The sequence below is a fragment of the Notothenia rossii genome, assembly GCF_949606895.1.
Source record: "Notothenia rossii genome assembly, chromosome: 10".
In the NCBI taxonomy this organism is placed as follows: Eukaryota; Metazoa; Chordata; class Actinopteri; order Perciformes; family Nototheniidae; genus Notothenia; species Notothenia rossii.
In genome coordinates, this window is record NC_136908.1 from 13,072,690 (window position 1) to 13,093,132 (window position 20,443).

General features: G+C 40.4%; 1 protein-coding gene across 5 annotated transcripts in view; it reads left to right on the forward strand.

The window, feature by feature from the left end:
* elmo1 (engulfment and cell motility 1 (ced-12 homolog, C. elegans)) overlaps positions 1–20,443 on the forward strand; it is a 96,652-nt gene that overhangs the window by 41,235 nt on the left and 34,974 nt on the right. For 3 of the 5 annotated variants that reach the window (XM_079655513.1, XM_079655511.1, XM_079655512.1), the window contains exons 7-16: positions 1,905–1,940; positions 3,559–3,658; positions 4,159–4,310; positions 4,552–4,630; positions 5,742–5,783; positions 6,091–6,141; positions 6,571–6,693; positions 7,794–7,922; positions 11,718–11,822; positions 13,086–13,194. In XM_079655513.1, coding sequence (XP_079511639.1) covers positions 1,905–1,940; positions 3,559–3,658; positions 4,159–4,310; positions 4,552–4,630; positions 5,742–5,783; positions 6,091–6,141; positions 6,571–6,693; positions 7,794–7,922; positions 11,718–11,822; positions 13,086–13,194 — 926 coding nt within the window. The remainder of the gene's footprint in view (positions 1–1,904; positions 1,941–3,558; positions 3,659–4,158; positions 4,311–4,551; positions 4,631–5,741; positions 5,784–6,090; positions 6,142–6,570; positions 6,694–7,793; positions 7,923–11,717; positions 11,823–13,085; positions 13,195–20,443) is intronic. The other 2 variants (XM_079655514.1, XM_079655515.1) reach the window with 2 other exon arrangements.

Sequence of the window (20,443 nt, forward strand, 5' to 3'; positions counted from 1 at the left end):
AGGTGGAATTTCTCATCCATGATGCCAGTGGGAGGTGTGTGTTTGTGTGTGTTTGTGTTTGTGTGTGTCTCTTAGCAAACTGTGATTGCGAGGCTCCAGCCACAGTGAAAGCCCAGAGGATAGCTACAGTCGGAGTGCAAACGTGCAGACATACGGTGCATACTGGCAGGGAGGGCGGCAGCCTGAGACGCTCTCGTTTTCTGCCTCATGCGACTTTCATTATTCATCCCTTTTGCCCCAGCGAGAGACGAAATAGATTGAAGAAATGTTTGCTTGCATAATGAGTCGGCTCTAAGACACACTCGAGTTGTAAACTAACACTCACACGAGGTCAAGCACGCCCTTACTCATGCACACCAGAAAAACCCAAACACTTGAGTTCAAGACACAAGCACACACTGAGACCTTTACGGGGCTCTGCAAAGATCTGCAAACTATTATTTGTTCTGGATTCTTCACGTGAACAAACCTCCAATGAAACCAAAATGATTCGTCCTTTCATGCGCCTTATTTTTTTGTACTGCATGTGCTTCGAAGCTCAAATAACAATCAGATATTTAACATCTCCTCTACAACAGCAACCACTTAACAGTTTCTCTGTATGACACGGCTTACATTACGCTCACTTTGACAATTTGACTGGAAATCATTGAAGCCTCTTCTCCTCTTTTTGCAAATAATGTTCGAATTAGAAAATATTTGACCCTCGTTTGATCTTACTGCCAGGAGCCACCACAGCAGCACTGATGTTGACTCCACTCTTCATCTGGCTCTTTCATCAAGTATATTTTTATGTAGATTACCATCACATCAGTTATTCAGCACTGGAGAGTTTTAGAGTGGTGTGTGTGCGTGTCTGTGTGTTTGTGTGTGAGAGAGAGCGAGAGAGAGAGAGAGAGAGAGAGAAAAAGTGGCTTTGCTGCATTTCCATCTCAACAGAAGGAGCTTATGAAACAGACACGCAGATAGGTATCAGTGTCTGACACACACAAGAACACACACACTCATTAGTGTGCCTGCCAACCAACTTGGTGAACTGTAATTATTCAAGAGGCTCAGTCCTGGAGACTCTCGAGGGCAGAGCGGTGCTGTGATCGAGTGCTTCTGCCAGAGATGTTGTACTTTATTCATGTGGAAATGAGCTGGCACACTGCAGCCCGTTGCCCACAGAAGCAACACCAGTGAAGGGCAGATATCGCCCTCTACTGACTGGAACATGAAACATTTAAAGCTTTGACTGTATGTGATTAGGATGTACAGTGCAACTTCAACTAGCTTATGAACAGTGTAAGTAATGGGAAGAGGGATTTTAGTAGAGTTTTTCGGTCTACTTAAATAAAATAAGAGAACCTTTTCTGATTCCCACTAATTATATATTTTCGTGCAATGTCTCTGAGAGTTCTGCTGCCACGCAAATACAAGGGAGGTTGATTTGCAATTGTATTTAGAGAAATCACATTTAAAAAAAGAATTGGCTGTCAAACATTTCATTGGAACTACTTTCTACTGAAGAAATAGTCCCTGGAAAGCCTGGGCTAAACAGAGTAACTAGGACACGCCACTGCATTGAGTTTTTTTGTTTGGATGTGAAAGAAAATTGCACAGCATTTCATTCATAACATAGTTTGTATCTTTACAGGTTTAATGAAAATGTTGTTTCATCATGTCTGTGCATTGTCTTCTCTACCGAAACGCTGTGTGACAGGAAGGTTTGCAGCAAAACGTTTATGTTAAATAAAATATTGAGGTTGCTTCTGTCTGAATTTATACAATAAGTCATATGTTTTAGCAGTTTAACTTGACACCATGATTGTATTGTCTTTCGATCCCTGCTGTGAGCTGGTTAATAGGTTTGAGTTGTTTGTTTTCCATCTTTAACACCAAAGTTTTTTAAATCTTTGCAGACGCTATCAGAAACTACAGAAGATAATGAAGCCCTGGTAAGCCCCGCCCCTTCCCCCCCCGGCCGGGTAACGTCATTGGCTCTGTGCTCTTCCTAACCTGCTGGCTGAGTCTGCATGGTTAAGACTCTAGCCCCAGTGCCTCATGGGAAATGATGTGTAACACTTTCTAAGGCTTCAATTTCCAAAGCAGTGTGTCCCTTTTTAATTCCTTGCATGCGGTTTTGGACAACCAACGACTTCCTAATTCTCCAACACAGACTAAAAGAAAGCCAAGATTTATTTCTAAAGACGTAAAGGAATAAGACATTAATTAAAACCCTTTTTTTGTATTGATGGTTAAGTGCATATTGATCTATTATTACTTCTATCATAAATAAATCTTTATAAATCTTGGTATTCTTAAAAAAAGTGCTGGTCAAGGTGATGGGAATTTCTGTCATTCCTCTACTATTCTTACTTTCTCTTCAACATTATTACCAAAAGCTTCCATGCCCATGGGAACATCATCCATGCATCAACAGGGTTCCCTGTATCCTCTTATGTCTTCAACTTCATAAAGCATTGTGTATTTAACTACAGTATGTCATCTAAATGCCGGGTACCATCTGCAAAAGTATTTTATACCTGTGGGTTACTAATTGAACTGTTCACTAATCACCTGCCATGCAGCACACTGACCCATAATGCTCTCTGTTCATCCACTGTGTAAATATCTCTATCCTGAAAACCATTACCATTTTTCTTTAAATCATTTTTGTTTATTTTTCGTGGCTGAATCTCAAACTAACTTTACTTTTCTTTATGAAATATGAAACTGCATTCAGATGATTTCTTAATAAATTAAAGCCAAGATTTGTGTTATTAGGATGTAAGATATTTTTGACTTAAAATATCACCTCGACGCAATGCCAGAAATATCTGGTTCATAAAGGAATAACAAACAAGAGCCTGCAGGATGTTGCTGCAATGCCAGTCTTAAGCAGTAGAGGTCAGTAATGTGAAACATAAAGGTGAAATCATAAAACTAGGAGTTTACAGCCACCGACCTAAACAGTTTCGTACCACAAAATAGCAGAATTAACTTTAATCTTTTCAGTTTAGTATAAGTTGAGCAAGTCTAAACCTATTATGATTTTTACATTTCTTCTCCTAGCAGTAACATGTCTTGGATTAAACATCTGTTAATGTGTTTCCCGCTTTGGCCTCCTGTGACTCTCGCACAGTGATTTATTTCTCCTGATATTTGTGTAACTGCATGACTTCACTCTATAATGTAGCTTTCTGGTCCTGACTGACCTCCGCTCTGCGCTGCCCCCCCCTCCCCCCGGCCCCAGCTGGCCCTCTGACGGCCCCAGCTGTTTCTTGAAGGCCAGTCTGTCTGCACTGCATCGCAAACCTCTTTCCATATCTTCCTCTCTCCCTGTCTCTGTTATATTTCTGTCTTTTTTTCAGCAAGCCTGGTTGCAGCATTGATCTCATGTACTTCTGTCCCCTCTCTTCCTCGCCGCCACCTCTCTGTCTCTCTCTCTGCTGACCGCTTATTCCTCGTTATGTTTGGAGCCATCTGGGCTGTGCAGCTTTTCACTGCTCCAAGCCATCTGCTGAAGAGAAGTTTCCTGTGGTCTATTATGTGTCTGTGTGTGTTGTTTTTTAGTTTTGGCGACCTGCTGTCCTTCACTCTGACGGCCTTCGTGGAGCTGATGGACCACGGCATCGTCTCCTGGGACACTTTCTCTGTGGCCTTCATCAAGAAGGTCAGCCAGGAAAATGTTTCAATTTCAGGGAACTTTCTGTGTGTCTGTTTGTCAGCAGGATAACGGAAAAACTGCTGGCCTGGTTTTCATGAACCTTAGGGAGAGGATGTAGCATGGCCCAAATAATAACCCATTACATTTTGGGGTGATTCAAATCACAGGGCGATAGACACAAATTAGGTTTACATTTTGTTAACATTGATAGCATTTGAGCTGCATGTATGTGGTGTGAAAATAATCAGAAAAATAGTTCCTGATTGTAAAAAGGAATTTGATTTCCTCCTAAAGCTGAACAACAGCACGTCCTTTTGATACATAAACAGCTGTTACTGTATATGGAACATCAATGATGAATAATGAAGTAGAAGCACAGATTTTCCCTAAATTGATATTCCCATGTTTTTCCTAGCTGTCTCTTCTCCTTAGAGAGCACACTCAATTATTTATGGTGTAGTGTTTTCTGCAGATGTTTTATCTCCCACACTCTGTCCTTCCTGCAGATTGCCGGCTATGTGAACAAGTCGGCCATGGACACAGCCGTGCTGCAGCGCTCCCTGGCCATCCTGGAGTCCATGGTGCTCAACAGTCAGGATCTGTACCACAAGGTGGCGCAAGAGATCACCATCGGGCAGCTCATCCCTCATCTTCAAGGGTAAGTGGATCAGTTTGAACACTAATTAGTTTGATTCATTCATTCCTTTTGATTCAATGTTTCTTACACCGTGCTAAATACTTTTCAAACCACATGGGCAGGCAATAATCAACTACTTTATGTATGTATAACAGTGTTTCCCACAGAATTTGATTCTATTTGTGGGGGCACCGCACAAATAAATCAATGTATGTGAAACACTGTATAAATATTCTTGTGTGTGTTATTTGTCTAATTCCAGGACTGATCAAGACATTCAGACCTACACTGTTGCTGTCATCAATGCTCTCTTCCTCAAAGCTCCTGAGGAGAAGAGACAGGTGAGGCTGCGGTGTGCACACACAACTGCACTGCACATCATTTTCATGAAGTAGTGAGCTTTACATGTGAACACATCTGCATTTGTACTGTAACAGTGTACTTTGTGTGTTAAAACATAGTGTTGTAGTAAAATCCAGTAATTAAAGGCCAACAAACCCCCTCATGCCATTTCTCTCCGCTCCTCTCAGTGACATTCTTGTTCAACCATGCTCTCATTTCTCCGCTCCTCTCCCTCCTTCGCTCTCTCACCTATCGGACTTTGCCCAGTAGCAAGTCACATGACTCCTTGAATCAGCACGATGGGGTCCAGCGATGTGCTTTGACATTAATAATGAATGATGCTAACCCACAGCTTTTCCTCTATGCAGCATACAAAGTTAAAAACACGCTAGGCAGAAGTAAGCTCCAGCTCTGCATACAGATTGTAGCACACTCAGATATTGCAGTGCTTCTAGTTTCTGCTGAGTTGCCTAGATCATATTCATGTGGTTGGTTGGCAGCAATTTTAAGGGTTGTTTTAGGTGATGAGTAAAGATTTCTCTGTGCAAGCATGTATACTTATATGACTTAACGCCATAGCTGAAAGTGTAATATCAGCAGAAAAGGCACTTATAATAACTTGATCATCATTTCAGGTTATTTTATACGCAGATTTATAACAGATAACACATTTGTGTGTGTGTGTGTGTGTGTGTGTGTGTGTGTGTGTGTGTGTGTGTGTGTGTGTGTGTGTGTGTGTGTGTGTGTGTGTGTGTGTGTGTGTGTGTGTGTGTGTGTGTGTGTGTGTGTGTGTGTGTGTGTGTGTGTGTGTGTGTGTGTGTGTGTGTGTGTGTGTGTGTGTGTGTGTGTGTGTGTGTGTGTGTGTGTGTGTGTGTGTGTGTGTGTGTGTGTGTGTGTGTGTGTGTGTGTGTGTGTGTGTGTGTGTGTGTGTTCTAAGGCCTTGACCATGAGTAAAGCTATTATTATGATCCCCCAGTCTCCCACCATATTGCTGACTCAGCTGCCTCTCCGCCATTTTTTAACCTCCTCTCAGTCTCTCGTTTTCCACATCCATTCACTCACTCACTCTCTGTCTCTGACTTTCTTTCCTCACCGCACACGATATGGTAGTTTGATGAGCACATTGTGGACATCCTAAATTGTCCCCTGACAGTAAGTGCAACCTTGATTAGCACACTTTGTAGTATGCACTTTAGAAGACATCAATTAGTGCATTTAGTGTCCCTTTTTTAAGATTAAGTTATTCTTTGGGATGGCTTTCTTATTTTCTGCGGTGTACATACTTTGCAGTGTCCTGCTGTGGCAGTTTTGTTTATTTTACCCGCATTCATTTCTCATTACAGAATAGAAATCTTTTAAAAATATATATTTGCTTGTCTATATATTGTTGTTTCTCATCATCTCCTTCTGTCTTTCTCTCTATCTCTATATATCCTTCCTTTTCTTTCTCCCTCTATAGGAGATGGCCCATATTCTTGCCCAGAAACAGCTGCGCTCCATCATCCTCAGTGTAAGTCTAAACATGCCCTTCTCTTCACTTCCCCAGTGTATTCCTCTTTCTCTGTGAAAAAATCTGTCTTTATCTCTGTTCGGGCTTTGTGCCTCTGCACCAGTGTGATATCAGAAAGGAAAAAGACACCTGCCACTTCTGCCTCCGTCTCACATCGTTGGTTATTATCTACTATACTTACTGTCTCACACCTCTTCCCTTCTCTCCCTTTCATCCTCTCCCTGTTAAACCTCATTTCTCCCTCTCCTGTTCCCTCATCTGACTTATGCTCCCAAATCCTCTTATTCTTTTTCTTATCTCGTACCGTCTTCCTCTAAAATGTGTCGTCTTTTGACCCAAAAACTAATCCTCTCACCTTTGCTTTCTCTTTTCACATATGACACTCCCCGCTCTTCTACCTCCCCCTCCTCTATCCTCCTCACCGTGTAGAACGTGATCCGGAGCCCCACTCCCATCAACGATGAGATGGCCCACCAGCTGTACGTCCTGCAGGTGCTCACCTTCAACCTGCTGGAGGACCGCATGATGACCAAGATGGATCCACAGGACCAGGTGGGGGGATGATGCCGACAGGAAGGAGTATGGATGCATGAAAGGATAGGGAAACATCATTATCTTAAAAACAATTAGTTAAAGGTTTGGTAGGTAATTTTGGAGAAACCAGCTCGAGTGCGCTAGAATTTGAAAATACACAACCGGAAGAAATCTGCTACTTCCTTACAGAGCCCCTCCTCCAACACACACGAATGCGCACATGACCAATGAGGGCACGAGATAAGTTTGTGCACAGATGGAAGGCTGACAGGCAGGTAGGCCATCCAGTTACTTTAGCCGTGCCGGCTAAAATGATTGGTCGTGCTTTTTACAGAGCTACGGCTTCCAGAGATTACATTTTTTCATGGACTTTTTGTCAAAGCACTTCAGATATTCATTGCTATCGGGATGTTAAGAGCATTCCATGGAATATAACAAAAAGTGTATCTCGAGCCGGTTTCTCAAACTTACCTACCCCACCTTTAACAAAGATTCAGCAAAGTCACTTTTAAGTATTTTTTTCACAGACACATCTTAAAGGAACTTGCAGAGTGAGGGTGTTAGATATACTTTATAGCACTTTGAATTGCCTTTGTGTCTTACAATGTGCTATAGAAATAAACTAACCTTAACCTTTGGTGTTCAATAAACCCAAAACCAAACAGAACTCCATACTTCTCTCAATATCTTTCAATTTACTCGGACAATTCTTTAAGCCCTGCAGTCATTTTTAAGTCAACATTTGATGCTTCGGCAAGGCAGTTGTATGTGGTACTCCCTCAAATAATCTGCAGTTCCCATGTTTATTATAAAGAAAACAAAAGTGTTGTAGGGGTTAATTCATTGCCGTTTTCATCTTTTTACAGGATAAGTTGAGGTAAAGAATAAATATAGTAAGCTGTCTACATACAAGAGAGAAAAAGAGCCAGTTTCAGCATGATCGAGCTGCTTTAAAAACCAAACTGTAATTTAAGGTTGGCAAAGTAGTCTTAACAGTGGAGACCTGGCTGCTGGCCAGATTGCCTCAGGCTCAGCGAGACCCCACAGAGCCAAGATGAGGCTGAAGCATCCTAAATTAAAAAAAGCAAATACTTTAATATTCTTCTCTGCATGTGCAGGCTCAGAGGGACATCATCTTCGAGCTGCGGAGGATTGCCTTCGACGTGGAGTGTGACCCTAACAACAGCGGCAGCATCGAGAAACGCAAGTCCATGTACACCCGCGACTACAAAAAGCTTGGCTTCATTGTGAGTTTGTGTTTCAAAGGCTCTCATGAATTCCCATATGCATAACTCAAAACTGAGATCATAAATAATACATGAGCCAGTGTGTCCACATGGGACGGCTGTTAATTGGATATGATTCAAAATCTTCCAAATCCACAGATTACATTAAACCTGTATATCTGTTTAGAAATTCCCAGAGAAATATGGTTTATTGGTTTTCATATAGCCTGACTAAAAGAACTGCATCATCAATATAAAACTGCCGCTAGTGAAATGGTAATGAGCACATTTTATCAGCAAAGTTCACTTAAATGACAATAAATGAAGCAGAACATTTAAATGAAATGTTCTTACGTATGACATTTTAAGATTGTTAATACTGATGCCTAAATCCATAGTCAGCATTCCTTGTAGTTAGTTTTTACATCTTTATGTCCTGTTGGGTATTCTAGTTCACCTGTTTCCAACCTGTGGGTCACGGCCCCTCTAAAGGGTCACAAGATGAATCTGAGGGGACTAATGTGATGGAAAAATATTCTGCTGCACGATCTGAGTCTTTTTGGGAATCACCTCTTTTTTCCCCTTCAATACAGGACACTTCACCAGGGCTCAACAGTAACGGTTGCCAGGTTGCCAGGTTGCCATTGGCAACCATTCAGAAAAAATTTCAACCACTTCTTGGCCTTTGGTTGCCCTCAGTGGCAACCAGTTTTTAACATAAAGAAATAAGGACAGCAAAATGTGCACCCAAAATAGATAAATGTTAATTGTTTGTTATATTAAGAGTGATATTTAATTATTGTTGTGACCAGTTGGAACCTGATACTTAAGTTGCACGTGCATTGGTGTGTTTACAGAGCCAGAAAGCGATGCACGTTTACTCGCGTGCGCGGTGCGACGTGTATTTGTCTTACAAAAAATGGCGACGCAAATTGAGTTGTTTGACTGTGGGGTAAAAAGTTTGGCCAACCCGTCAACATCTCAAACGAATGTTCAAAGTGATTCAACTGATAAAGTGCAAGGAGAACCCGAACGAAAAGCAAAGAGGAAATGTGTAAAGTCTTGGGAGGCGAAACATTCTGCTCCGTTGTGCATTCACTTCCGGTAAAAGTTCCTTAAAAAATAAGAGTCCCGATCTTATTACTACCAAAATAAAAGTGCAAAATGAAACTTTACCATAGGAACATATTGGCATACAAATATAATCACAAAAAGGTAACTCATGTTAAATATAGTTAGACATATAAAAGGTAATTTACAGCATTAATAATTCATATCTAATTCTTAACTGTGAATGGTTTTCATTTATTTAAAACATTAGAAATGTATTAGTCTGGCCAATCCAAGACTTCAATGCTGAAGGGCCAATGGATCTATGGTGGGGGTCAGCACAAAGGTCAAGAAAACCCACATTTGAAAGGGAGACAATGGATGACCAAGAAACTAGTGACTTGCTCAATTCATTTGTGAGGGATCTGTGAAGAAAGTGACAACAGCTGCACTACTGGTATTTTGTATACCAGCAATTGAGGGTGGACAAGTTTACTACCACTTAAGCTTCAAATAATTGTGTTAATTACTTATTGTAAAGCATTTGAACATTCTTTTGTTTCCCATTTTCATTATTAAGTTGATGTATAAGTGTGTAGTATCTTAATTATTTAAAATATAAGGTGACTAAAAATGGCAACCATATTTTCAGTTTTGGCAACCAAAAGCTGATGCCTGGTTGCCAGCCTGGCAACCACTTAAAAAAGTTAGCGTTGAGCCCTGCTTCACTCTTTGGGCTTAGATCAGTAGTTTAAAGGGAACATCTCCTATATGGTGTAACTGATATGAAATGACACATTTAAAGAATGTATAACAATGAACAGAAGTAGACACTGCTTTTGAGTACAGGGCGTCAAGCCAAAATATCTATTTTTTATTTATCTTTTTGTTTATTTAGCTAATATTTTGTATGTAAAATCTTTATCGGGAAAAGTGACTAGTCACTCCACCTGTGAGTTAAAAGTATGAAACAGCCTAAAATGAACATTTTCATTTAATGTTGAGTCTAATACTCGAGTAAATGTACTTTTCTCAGCAGGTTTGTGTCTGTTTTCTATTGTTTATTTATTCTTAACCCTATCTCTCATCCTATTGCATTGTATTTCCTCCTCAGGCTTTTTAATGTTCTCTCACTCACATTCACCCTAAAATATTTTTTATTTACTACATTTTTCTCGTGTGTGTGTGTGTGTGTGTGTGTGTGTGTGTGTGTGTGTGTGTGTGTGTGTGTGTGTGTGTGTGTGTGTGTGTGTGTGTGTGTGTGTGTGTGTGTGTGTGTGTGTGTGTGTGTGTGTGTGTGTGTGTGTGTGTGTGTGTGTGTGTGTGTGTGTGTGTGTGTGTGTGTGTGTGTGTGTGTGTGTGTGTGTGTGTGTGTGTGTGTGTGTGTGTGTGTGTGTGTTTTTTGTATGCAGTGGTCTAACTATAGCATAAGAACTGGAGCTAAACCCACTGCGGCTTGCTGTAAGCACAGAGCTGTTTCGGGGCTCTTCCCCTTCAAACTCCCACTGCAGTATGCTCGCTAAAGATAAGAACAATTGGAGTGTCTTGTCCCCACCCTTAAAGCCCTTAGTCTGCTTTCCATGTTCGCACACACACAAACACACGGTACACACAAGCCATAAATCTCTGGATAGACTTTATCACCACTGAGATAATTAGTTTGCCTTCTAATGCTTTCAGCTTCTTTAAGGGGGGATTGTTGCACATGACGCAATGTTTTTCCCATGTCAATATAAGGGTGTATTTTGTCCCTGGGTGTCTGTTTGAGTTTTAAGCCGATAAGTTTGCTTCTTGTCAGACAGACTTTAAACTGATGAGCCTGATCTCAGTGTCCTCCAGTCCTATTTTTCCTCTGCTTTCCTTCTTCTCTTTTGCTGTCACTTTCCTCTCCAACATCACTTTTTAAATTATGCTTCAGAGTGATGCATGTGTATCTGTGGATTTAATCATTAGTGGACTGACTTCTTTGAAATGTCTGGGAGGAATTATCTTTGATGGACTGTGACAGCGCAGGCAGCATATATCTGCACATCTCATTCAATATTCAAATGTGATGGGAGGTGGGAGTGTAGGGGAAAGTGAGGAGTGTTATTGCAAAAGTTTTATTGATGTTTGGGGATAGGTTGAAGGCCAAACTTACTTGTGTGTTTACTTGATTTCTTTCTGACACAGGTTTTTATATTCATCCACTACTGTTTCTTCCTGGCAGCCGTACATTTATATACATTACACTTGATTTTTAAAATCAACCTGGAGTGACATGACGTTTTCTTGTATATGTCGAATATATTCAATAAAAACAATGTATTTCCATGTTACTCAAAAATCTAATTCCCTTTTTGTTATTTGGTGCCTATAAAACATTGAACAATTATCAGTCAGTTAAAATGATTGAATTCTATAAATAGAGAAATGCCGATATCATTTCTATACTTTAGTTTTGATAACAGATGTTTTTTTTAAATGTTATCAAATAAAAAACAAATTTCAGAGGCTTTAAAAGGGCAGCCACAGCTAGGAAGGATGGATTACCTATTTAAATACAATATTATGCATTTGCACTTTAATGTCTGTCGATAAACTCAAAGGATACTTTGAATACTGCACAGTGTGCTGTTCTACTTTGTAACTCCCTGTGTCATTATGTCACTATTGCTTTGTGCTGGGATTAATAGAGCATTCTGTGGATTATACCTAGAAGAATAAAGATTTTCTTAAAAGGATATAGTGGAAAATGTCTCACCCTCCTTCTCCTTTGTCTCTCAGAACCATGTGAATCCAGCGGTGGATTTCACCCAGATCCCTCCAGGCATGCTGGCTCTGGATAATATGTTGTATTTTGCCAGACACCACCAGGACGCCTACATCAGGGTGAGCGTGCACTTGTGTTTGCAGATCTATCCAGGCACACTAACACACTCTGCTCAGCGACTTATGTTGTGCTATATTTCTCACTTCACCTCGGCTGACCACTTTCTACCAAACCATCTTCCCTCCTGCTCATTCACTTGTTTGTATTTTCCGGCACGTTCCTACATTATCTATCAGCTAAAACTGCATCTCATAAAGTTGCTCAGTCCAAACGATCAGACCCCGAGCAATGACTCTGAACAGTTGTATCCCTTTTGTTTGATGATCAAAAGGATTTTATACTGGAGTCATATAATGTGTTATACCTACAGTTATTGTCTGTAAGGGAACGGCTCTCACTATTGTAGGGAACAATGGGTTTGGGTTTCCACTTGTTAATTCAGCTTAGTTTGAACCTTTTTATGTCCAGCACTCTATTGTAATTAAACGTACAGTATGTATGATTTTTGTGTCAACTTTACACTTCCAGCACTTTAATCCCCACACCTGCAAATCAGTGTGTGTTTGTGTGTGATTACATTGTGCGTCCTCTCATAGCATCTGGACTTGAATGAGAGAAAAGAGATAGAAGTGCCTTAGTAGTGCCGACTCAGCCCTTATCAGTAGAACAGAGGGATAAGACAAAGCCTCCAATTTCCCAAATTAAACTGTCACCGGCTAAAATGATTGGGACCTTTACGGCCTCTTTTCTGAAGTGCTGCCCCCATCTCCACATAATTAAAGTGAATATTTTAGCTTTTTTTCAGATTCAACTCGTTTTTTGAATTTCAAGCACATAGTTAAAGAGGATCATATTGGGGCAAATAAGGACAAATTGTTTAAAGCATAATGGAAGTGTTTATGAGAAAATGACCTTCAGTGCAACAAGCCAGCAGCTGTAAATAATTGCTCATATATTTTACATATACCGTTTCACCACAAGGCACTCTGAAGTAATTGAATGCCTTAAAGCTGCTGAGTGTAAGATTGAAACATTTCAGTTTTTTGGCAGATCCTATTTGCAATTTAAAACAGTGATTGTTGCCGATGCATGCATCTACTACTAATATCACAAATATATCATAGAGGCTTTAATTGCATTTCTTTCTGGAAGGAATAATAGGAGCTCACTCATGCATCATCAATTTAAAATCCTAATGTTTCAGGATTTATCTTGCTGATTTAATTCAAGGGCACACACCTGTTTTTGTATCCAGATAGAAAAAGAACACGCATATCATCATATGTTTCACCATGCTTATTTAACTGACTGTGTGCGTTCAGATCGTCCTGGAGAACAGCAGCCGAGAAGACAAGCATGAGTGTCCGTTCGGCCGCAGCAGCATCGAGCTTACCAAGATGCTCTGCGAGATCCTCAAAGTGGGCGAGCTTCGTAAGTTTACAACCAGACACACACTCTTTCCACTCTCACTGTACTGTTGCTGATCCCACTCCTTCTTTACAATGAGCACACAGACATTAGAAGAAATAGTTCAGGGACTGCTTTCCCCACAGAGATGCATTTACTTACTGTATGTGCACACAAAACCTCCCTACAAACAAATACACACATTCTCTCCCTGTGAGGATGAAAGCAGCCATTATGCTCAGTAATTGTGCCACCAGGAGTTCATTATTTAGTGAAGCACCTCGCCCCCATTCAGCCCCTTTCAGCCTAATATACCGCCTTTGGGAGGCACACTGCGCAGAGAAAGAGATGCTGTGCCCAGGCCCGCTCCAAATTGATGTGCCCTTTTCATTTGTATCTACTTGTTTAAATGGCCGAGTTGGTCTCAGCTCGGCTCCAGACTGACCCCTGCTGCTCCCTGTAGGGAGGTAGACCACATTCTTAGCTCAGTTTTGAACTGAAGTGCCCTTTTCATCGGCTCATGTTCTTTTCATGGAAGATTTAGACAAGGCTGCATAGCAGGGTTCTTCCCTCTGGTTTGCAAATTGCACACGGGACATTAGTGTTTAGGCCATGAAAATTGTGTCTATTCGTATATCTGTGTCTTCAAAATTGCTCAGAGAACTGCCGTCTAAATGTTCTCCTCTGTCCTTAAGATTGCTGATAGAAGTGCCAGGACAAGTTTCAATTCAAGATAAGAATGTTCTCTAACATTTCTTAGCATATTATCATTTTCCAGTCCCTTTTTAAAAAAGAAAAATGGTGCTTGTATCTTTGCCAGACTCTGCTCTAATGCAAAATCTCTCAACCTTCCACATCAAATACTGAAGCGCACAGGATTTAGATATTTTGTTAAAGGTGGTGTAGGTAAGTTTGAGAAACCGGCTCAAGATACACTTTGTGTTATATTCCATGGAATGCTCTTAACATCCCGATAGCAATGAATATCATAATTTATTTGATAAACAATCCATAAAAAAATGTAATCTGTGGAAGCCGTAGCTCTGTAAAAAGCACGACCAATCATTTTAGCCGGCCCGCCTAAAGTAACTGGATGGCCTACCTGCCTGTCAGCCTTCCATCTGTGCACAAACTTATCTCGTGCCCTCATTGGTCATGTGCGCGTTCCTGTGTGTTGGAGGAGGGGCTCTGTAAGGAAGTGGCAGATTTCTTCCGGCTGTGTATTTTCAAATTCTAGCGCACTCGAGCTGGTTCCTCCAAAATTAACTACCCCACCTTTAAACCACAAAGATGGTGCCAACACTATTTAATAATATAAATATAGTTAGCCCATAGATGTATCGTGATCTGTGGAGACAGGTGGATCAATAAAGGGTTTTAAGTCGAGCTTGAGGGACAGGTAATGTCTCATGAGGTGCAATGTGACTCTCATACTGAGCTTTTAGTTTTTAATATTTCAATGTTTTTTTGGCTTTATTCTGTTTGTGCATCTTCTTGTATCCTTGTGATGTTTTTTTTTTCTGTACAGTGTCTCACGGCTTTATTTTTATTTAAAGTGTCTCATTAGTTTTTTCCAAATGTGCTCCACTGGACATGCCCTTTTGATCTTCTGTTAGCGAACCGAAATTGCTTCCCTTTACTCTCTGTTAGAAATAAAGCGTTGACCTCATTCATTTCCTAATGCAGATGAAGCAACCAGACTTGTCCTAAAATGGTACAAAAAGCATTCTCTATCTCTGAGGCTGATAGTTGAAGGCTTATGCAATCAAACTAAATCCCTAGGATGAATGCCAGGCCCTCATCGTGAATAAGACTTTGTTTTTGAGTCCCTTTTTTGTTCAAATAAATAGAGCTGGATTTCACATAACTTATTTAAGAGATATGAGCAGAATGTGCACCCGACTGCTGCAACATATTGTAATCCTTCTGGTAAAAAGTAGTATTATTGTTATTCATATTAAAACAGGGATTTTGTTGTGTTATGACACATGAAAAGTTCTCTGCACTATTGAATGTTGGAATTGAACCGCAGCAGTGACCTTGACTTTTAGTTCTGGGCCTTTTTATTCCCAGTGGCTGAATATTGTCCTCTTTCCTGAGGCTGTAAGTCCAGGAGATGGAAAATACCATTCATATTTATGATGTAGTATTGCTTGTGTGTATGTGTAGAATTGGGGGACAGATATGAATTGGTGCCATGAAACTACGACCTGCAGAGAATGACTTATCCGTAGGAGATACTATCTGCTGCACATACATCTGGTTTTGAACATGACAAGATTAGCATAAACACAAGTAGGTCATCTACAGGCACACAGTTGAAAAGTTACATACGATAAAACAAATCCCTTTGAAGGAAATCACTGGGAACACAAAGGGAAAGACGACATTTAGAACAATTCACATTCAACACAAACCAAATCCTAATGTTCCCATCCATCTCTGTCACAGCGTCCAGTAAATATTTGCACACACTTGTACTCACAGAGCATTATATGCATCTCGTCCTCATGGGAGGAAGCCAGTGTGTCCTAAAGCATTCATAAGCTGCACTGCGTCTTCTCTGGTAGGGACTAAGTGCATTTTCACACACACCCCATTAGCCCTGTGCATATTAACATGCACTAATGAATGAATGAATGAGGCAGGTGCTGTAAATTATTGTGTGTGTGTGTGTGTGTGTGTGTGTGTGTGTGTGTGTGTGTGTGTGTGTGTGTGTGTGTGTGTGTGTGTGTGTGTGTGTGTGTGTGTGTGTGTGTGTGTGTGTGTGTGTGTGTGTGTGTGTGTGTGTGTGTGTGTGTGTGTGTGTGTGTGTGTGTGTGTGTGTGTGTGTGTGTGTGTGTGTGTGTGTGTGTGTGTGTGTGTGTGTGTGTGTGTGTGTGTGGCAGGTAGGGCATTTTCCCAGAGGAAAGCAGGGAGAGAAATGAGTCTCAGCCTCACACCGACTGTCATCGCTCGGGTTGACCTTTCAGCAGCGACACAATAAAATACACGACACTAACGAGGATGTTGGAGGGTGTGTCGGTGTATCATTTTTATCAGTTCTGATCGTTTGGTATTTCAGAGAAAGACTAATATTAGAAACTGTGGTGAATTATTAAGTGAAGTGTAACAATTACATGTTGGTCCCCTTCCTGCTCCACATAGGAAGACAACTCTTATAGTAATGTGCTGTTGGTTCGTCCACCACCACAATTTGTACAGAGGTCCATTGTGCCTGTAACCAAATGTTTTTGGTGCTTCTTATTTCTTCTTGCATCTTCATGAAGTTGACATTTGTGTATTTTAGCTGTGGGCTGAAATAAAGCAGCCATTTATATTTATAGATGAACACAGATGTTGCACATAACATTTAAAATGGCTGAAAGTGCAACAGTGATTCAGCATGCTCCACAAAATTAAATTCTTCCATCATTTTGTTATTATTCACACCTGTGTTTTTCTACTGTGACATTTGCAAATGCCATCATCCAATCAAAGTGTCAACTTATCCGATACTTAAGATGAATAGCATACACTTGCACAACTACAACTGTTAATTTGCAAATGTTAGCATGCTAGCTGGTCGAAGCATTAGTGGCATGCTTTTGATATTCAATAGTGCAGATTATTCTGTATTTCTCCATGAAAAGTCTTAGTTTTTATTCTAAAGATACGTTTCTTACCCATGGTGAAGAAAAAAAAACTCATTTCAGGTTTTTAAATCCCCCCTTTTCTTCTTCACATCCCTTTGTGGATAAAAGCAGAAGAAAGAGATGGGTGACTGTATTGATGTCTTAGTGGCTCATTTGCTCCGTGTCTTTGTGAAATGCCAGTGTGGCTCTCGCAGAGGCTAGGCACCCTCTTCTTGTTTTCTCACGGGGATGAAACGCAGAGGGATTTTGGATTTGCCGGTAGCTGTTAAAGTTGCCTTTCTTCCCTGCTTTGCCTCTTCAAGCTCTGTCTCTCATATTATTTGTCTTACTGTTCATGCTCTTTCTTCTAGGCTCCTTCTTATTTTCCTCTCTGTGGGTCTGAAGAACATCTGTCCCTATCAGACTTGTAATCCTTCTTCTCGCTCTAAAGCTCTGGCTTTTCTATCCCAAGAAGTTGACAAGAAAAAAACCACCAATACACGAGCTAGAAGCATTTGACTTTTTATAAATAATAGAGAAGCCTCTTAAGAATCGGTCATGACGGGTGTCTCGGCGCTCTTTCAGACCAATGGATTATTACACCTTTCAATTTAATGCTATCCTCGTTCTCTTCTGATATTTTGACATTTTCCTCTGCGGTTGATGTTGAGATGTGTCATTTATATTCAGATGTGGTCTAGAAAAATGCTATACAGGAGCTTGTTTGGTTGAATCGCCTGTCAATGCTGATGAATTCTTCATAATTCACAACACCATCAAGGTGTCACTCTCGCTCACCGTCCATAAATTCATACCCTTTCAGTTTCTCTCTCTCTCACTCTGCATGTGTTGTAGCCGGGCCTCAGATCCTTCAAGATTAATTGTCCCACCATGTTTCTGCTTCAACACAGGGCTTAATGGAATCTGTGTAGGTGAGGCGCCGAGACGTGACTTTTCAGACTTTCCTTTTTTTAGCGGGCCCATAGAATATTTATGAAGTTATTTAGAAAGGGCCAGGCAGCGTGAGTAATGGCTCTGCTTGATGATTCACAGTGTGACATGTCATTGCTGAGATGGAGAGCTGGGAGGTGAGCGTTGGCAGGTCCGGACATGGACACACACATGCTAACACGTGAAAAAAAAAAACAGACCTGTGCATGTACAAGCGCACATATATACACACACACACACACACACACACACACACACACACACACACACACACACACACACACACACACACACACACACACACACACACACACACACACAGAGGCAGATCTGGGCAGGCTGCGGACTAACAGTCACTTGATGTCTTCATGATTGTGTCTTCCATTATAGAAACCGTCAGCCAAGGTCAGAAGAGAGACAGACATCATGAGGAAATATGGATTGATTTTATATTTTGTGGTTGTATTTATATATTTGTCTATATTTGTACTCTTAAATCTCTATTAAGGTGCCTATCTTCTTTTGGTGTTGCATTAGAGGAAACATTAGGGTATCATCAGAATTAAGAATTAAGCATTTTGAATAAGGTGATGGAAATTGATTCGCCGTTGTCTCTTAAGCAGATGTTTTGAATAGAGTAAAGACTCAAATTATTGCCATAAATCTTCTTAAAAGTCCCTTTTAAACTCTGATTTATGAAAGAGGATTTGAATTTTGGTGTGTCTGTTTTTCTCTCTGGCTTTTGATAATAACAAATGATACTGTATGTTAGAGGTGATTTGCTTTACCTTTCCAAAGACCCTTCACATGTCCCATCACCTCCCAATACAAGAAGATATGCAGGTCACTATGTGCAGGAAAAACCATCCAATTATTTTGTATAAAGTGAGCCCATTTCGGGTTGCTATAATCAAGAGCAGGTGTTGTCTGTTGGCACTATGTCCTGGGTGTGTGTGTGTGTGTGTGTGTGTGTACCTTGGTGGCTGGAGCATGGGTGTATACAGTATTTTTCAAACCCAGCAGGGGATTCAGATACATCCAAACTCATTTGCTGGACAACTCCCTCTGTCATGACAATTTCTAAGTTGCCTGCTGTGCTGTGATAAACACATACAAACTTATACACACACACATATCAGAGAAATGTCACAGTGTGAGATTGAAATGCTGGGATGTGTTTGGACTGGCCCACATACAGTTTTAACACACATGCTCTGCCATGTACTGTCCACACTCGACACGGTCAAAAGAAAATGTTATGTTTGGGCCTGCAGTCGGACATTGAAGAGTAAATGGCAACCAAAATGTTCACATCTCAGAATGTGTAATTATTTTTTCAAATGTTGAAATCTAAATGGGTTCAGAAATTTGAAACTATTTGTAGTTTTAAAATAGTTTGCATTACATTTCATTAGCATTTCTTTAATCAGTTCAATGATAGGGTTTCTATCTATTCTATCCAGTATACATAACATTAACTACTCAACATCTTATGCATTTTCAGCACTTTCAGTAGACACACACTAACAATGGTTATATGTTTGTTAATAAAAGGTGCTCTTATTTAGTAGATCCGGCCAAATTGTGATAAAAATGCAATTGTGTGGATGAAGTTGGGCATATAAGACAGGAAAGTTGATTATTCTGTGACTTTTAGATTTATTTTTTTTGTCATGAAAACCTGCAACTCATCATAAAACTAAAAATAGATTTAAAACCATCCACCTTTTTAAACATGTAGATGGCTAGTGTTTCAGAATGTATTGAATTTTAGTAGAGTATCTCTTTAAATAGGATGAATTATATTACTGGCCCACTCAGAGGGGTGTTTTTCCCACACGCTGACAAGTCATTATATAATCCAGTAATTAATATGAGACATGACAAGTTGCTGAGGGCAGAATATGAACAAGAATATGACTAACTAAGCCTTTGCTTAATAAATCTTGTGTTAATTTGCCTTATTTGTCTTAAATCACTGGCACTTCTTATTAGTGTTTATGAATCACGAAGGACATGCTGAATTATAGTGTATAATTTACCTTTCATGATATCTTTGTGTCCTGATTTATAATCTTAAGTGAGCTCCATCTGTAAGCAGTTGCTTCCACTAACGAAGTATCAGTGGGATGAGAATTTATGTCCGACATCAAACATTACTATGCTAATGATCCCATTTCCAACGACTCGTTAAGTCTCAAGGTTTTAGCTGCTTATCCCTCCCTTAGGTCTCCTTCCATGATTCATGAGTAAATTGGAGGATGGCGAGGAGAAGAAAGGCCAAGCGAAGAATTTCAAGTATCCCTCAAGTCGTGACATGAGGCTCTTTTGTGCAGTCAGCAACCACTTCACCAAGTTCTCGGTTTAAGCCTTAAAAGAGGGAAGGCTTCTTCAGGGTTTTACACTTTGTAGCCTCACCAGCAAAAGGTTTTCAATTGCACAAATAACAAACTTGACAGATAGGTGCTTGAGAATCTCAAGTTTTAAGCATCCCTTACGTTTTTCAGACACTCCTGTCCTTTGTCAGCTCTCAGCAACCCTTAGCGGATTGAAATAGTGCGGGGGATGAAACCTCGCCCAGCCCATGGCAGCGCTGCCACTTACTGACGTACTCTGAGCTTTTTAGCTGTAATTTACCATCAAACTCTCGTCAACTTGTCTCCTTCAAACTTTTTTTTCTCACACAGTGCTCTAAAAAAACTGACGCT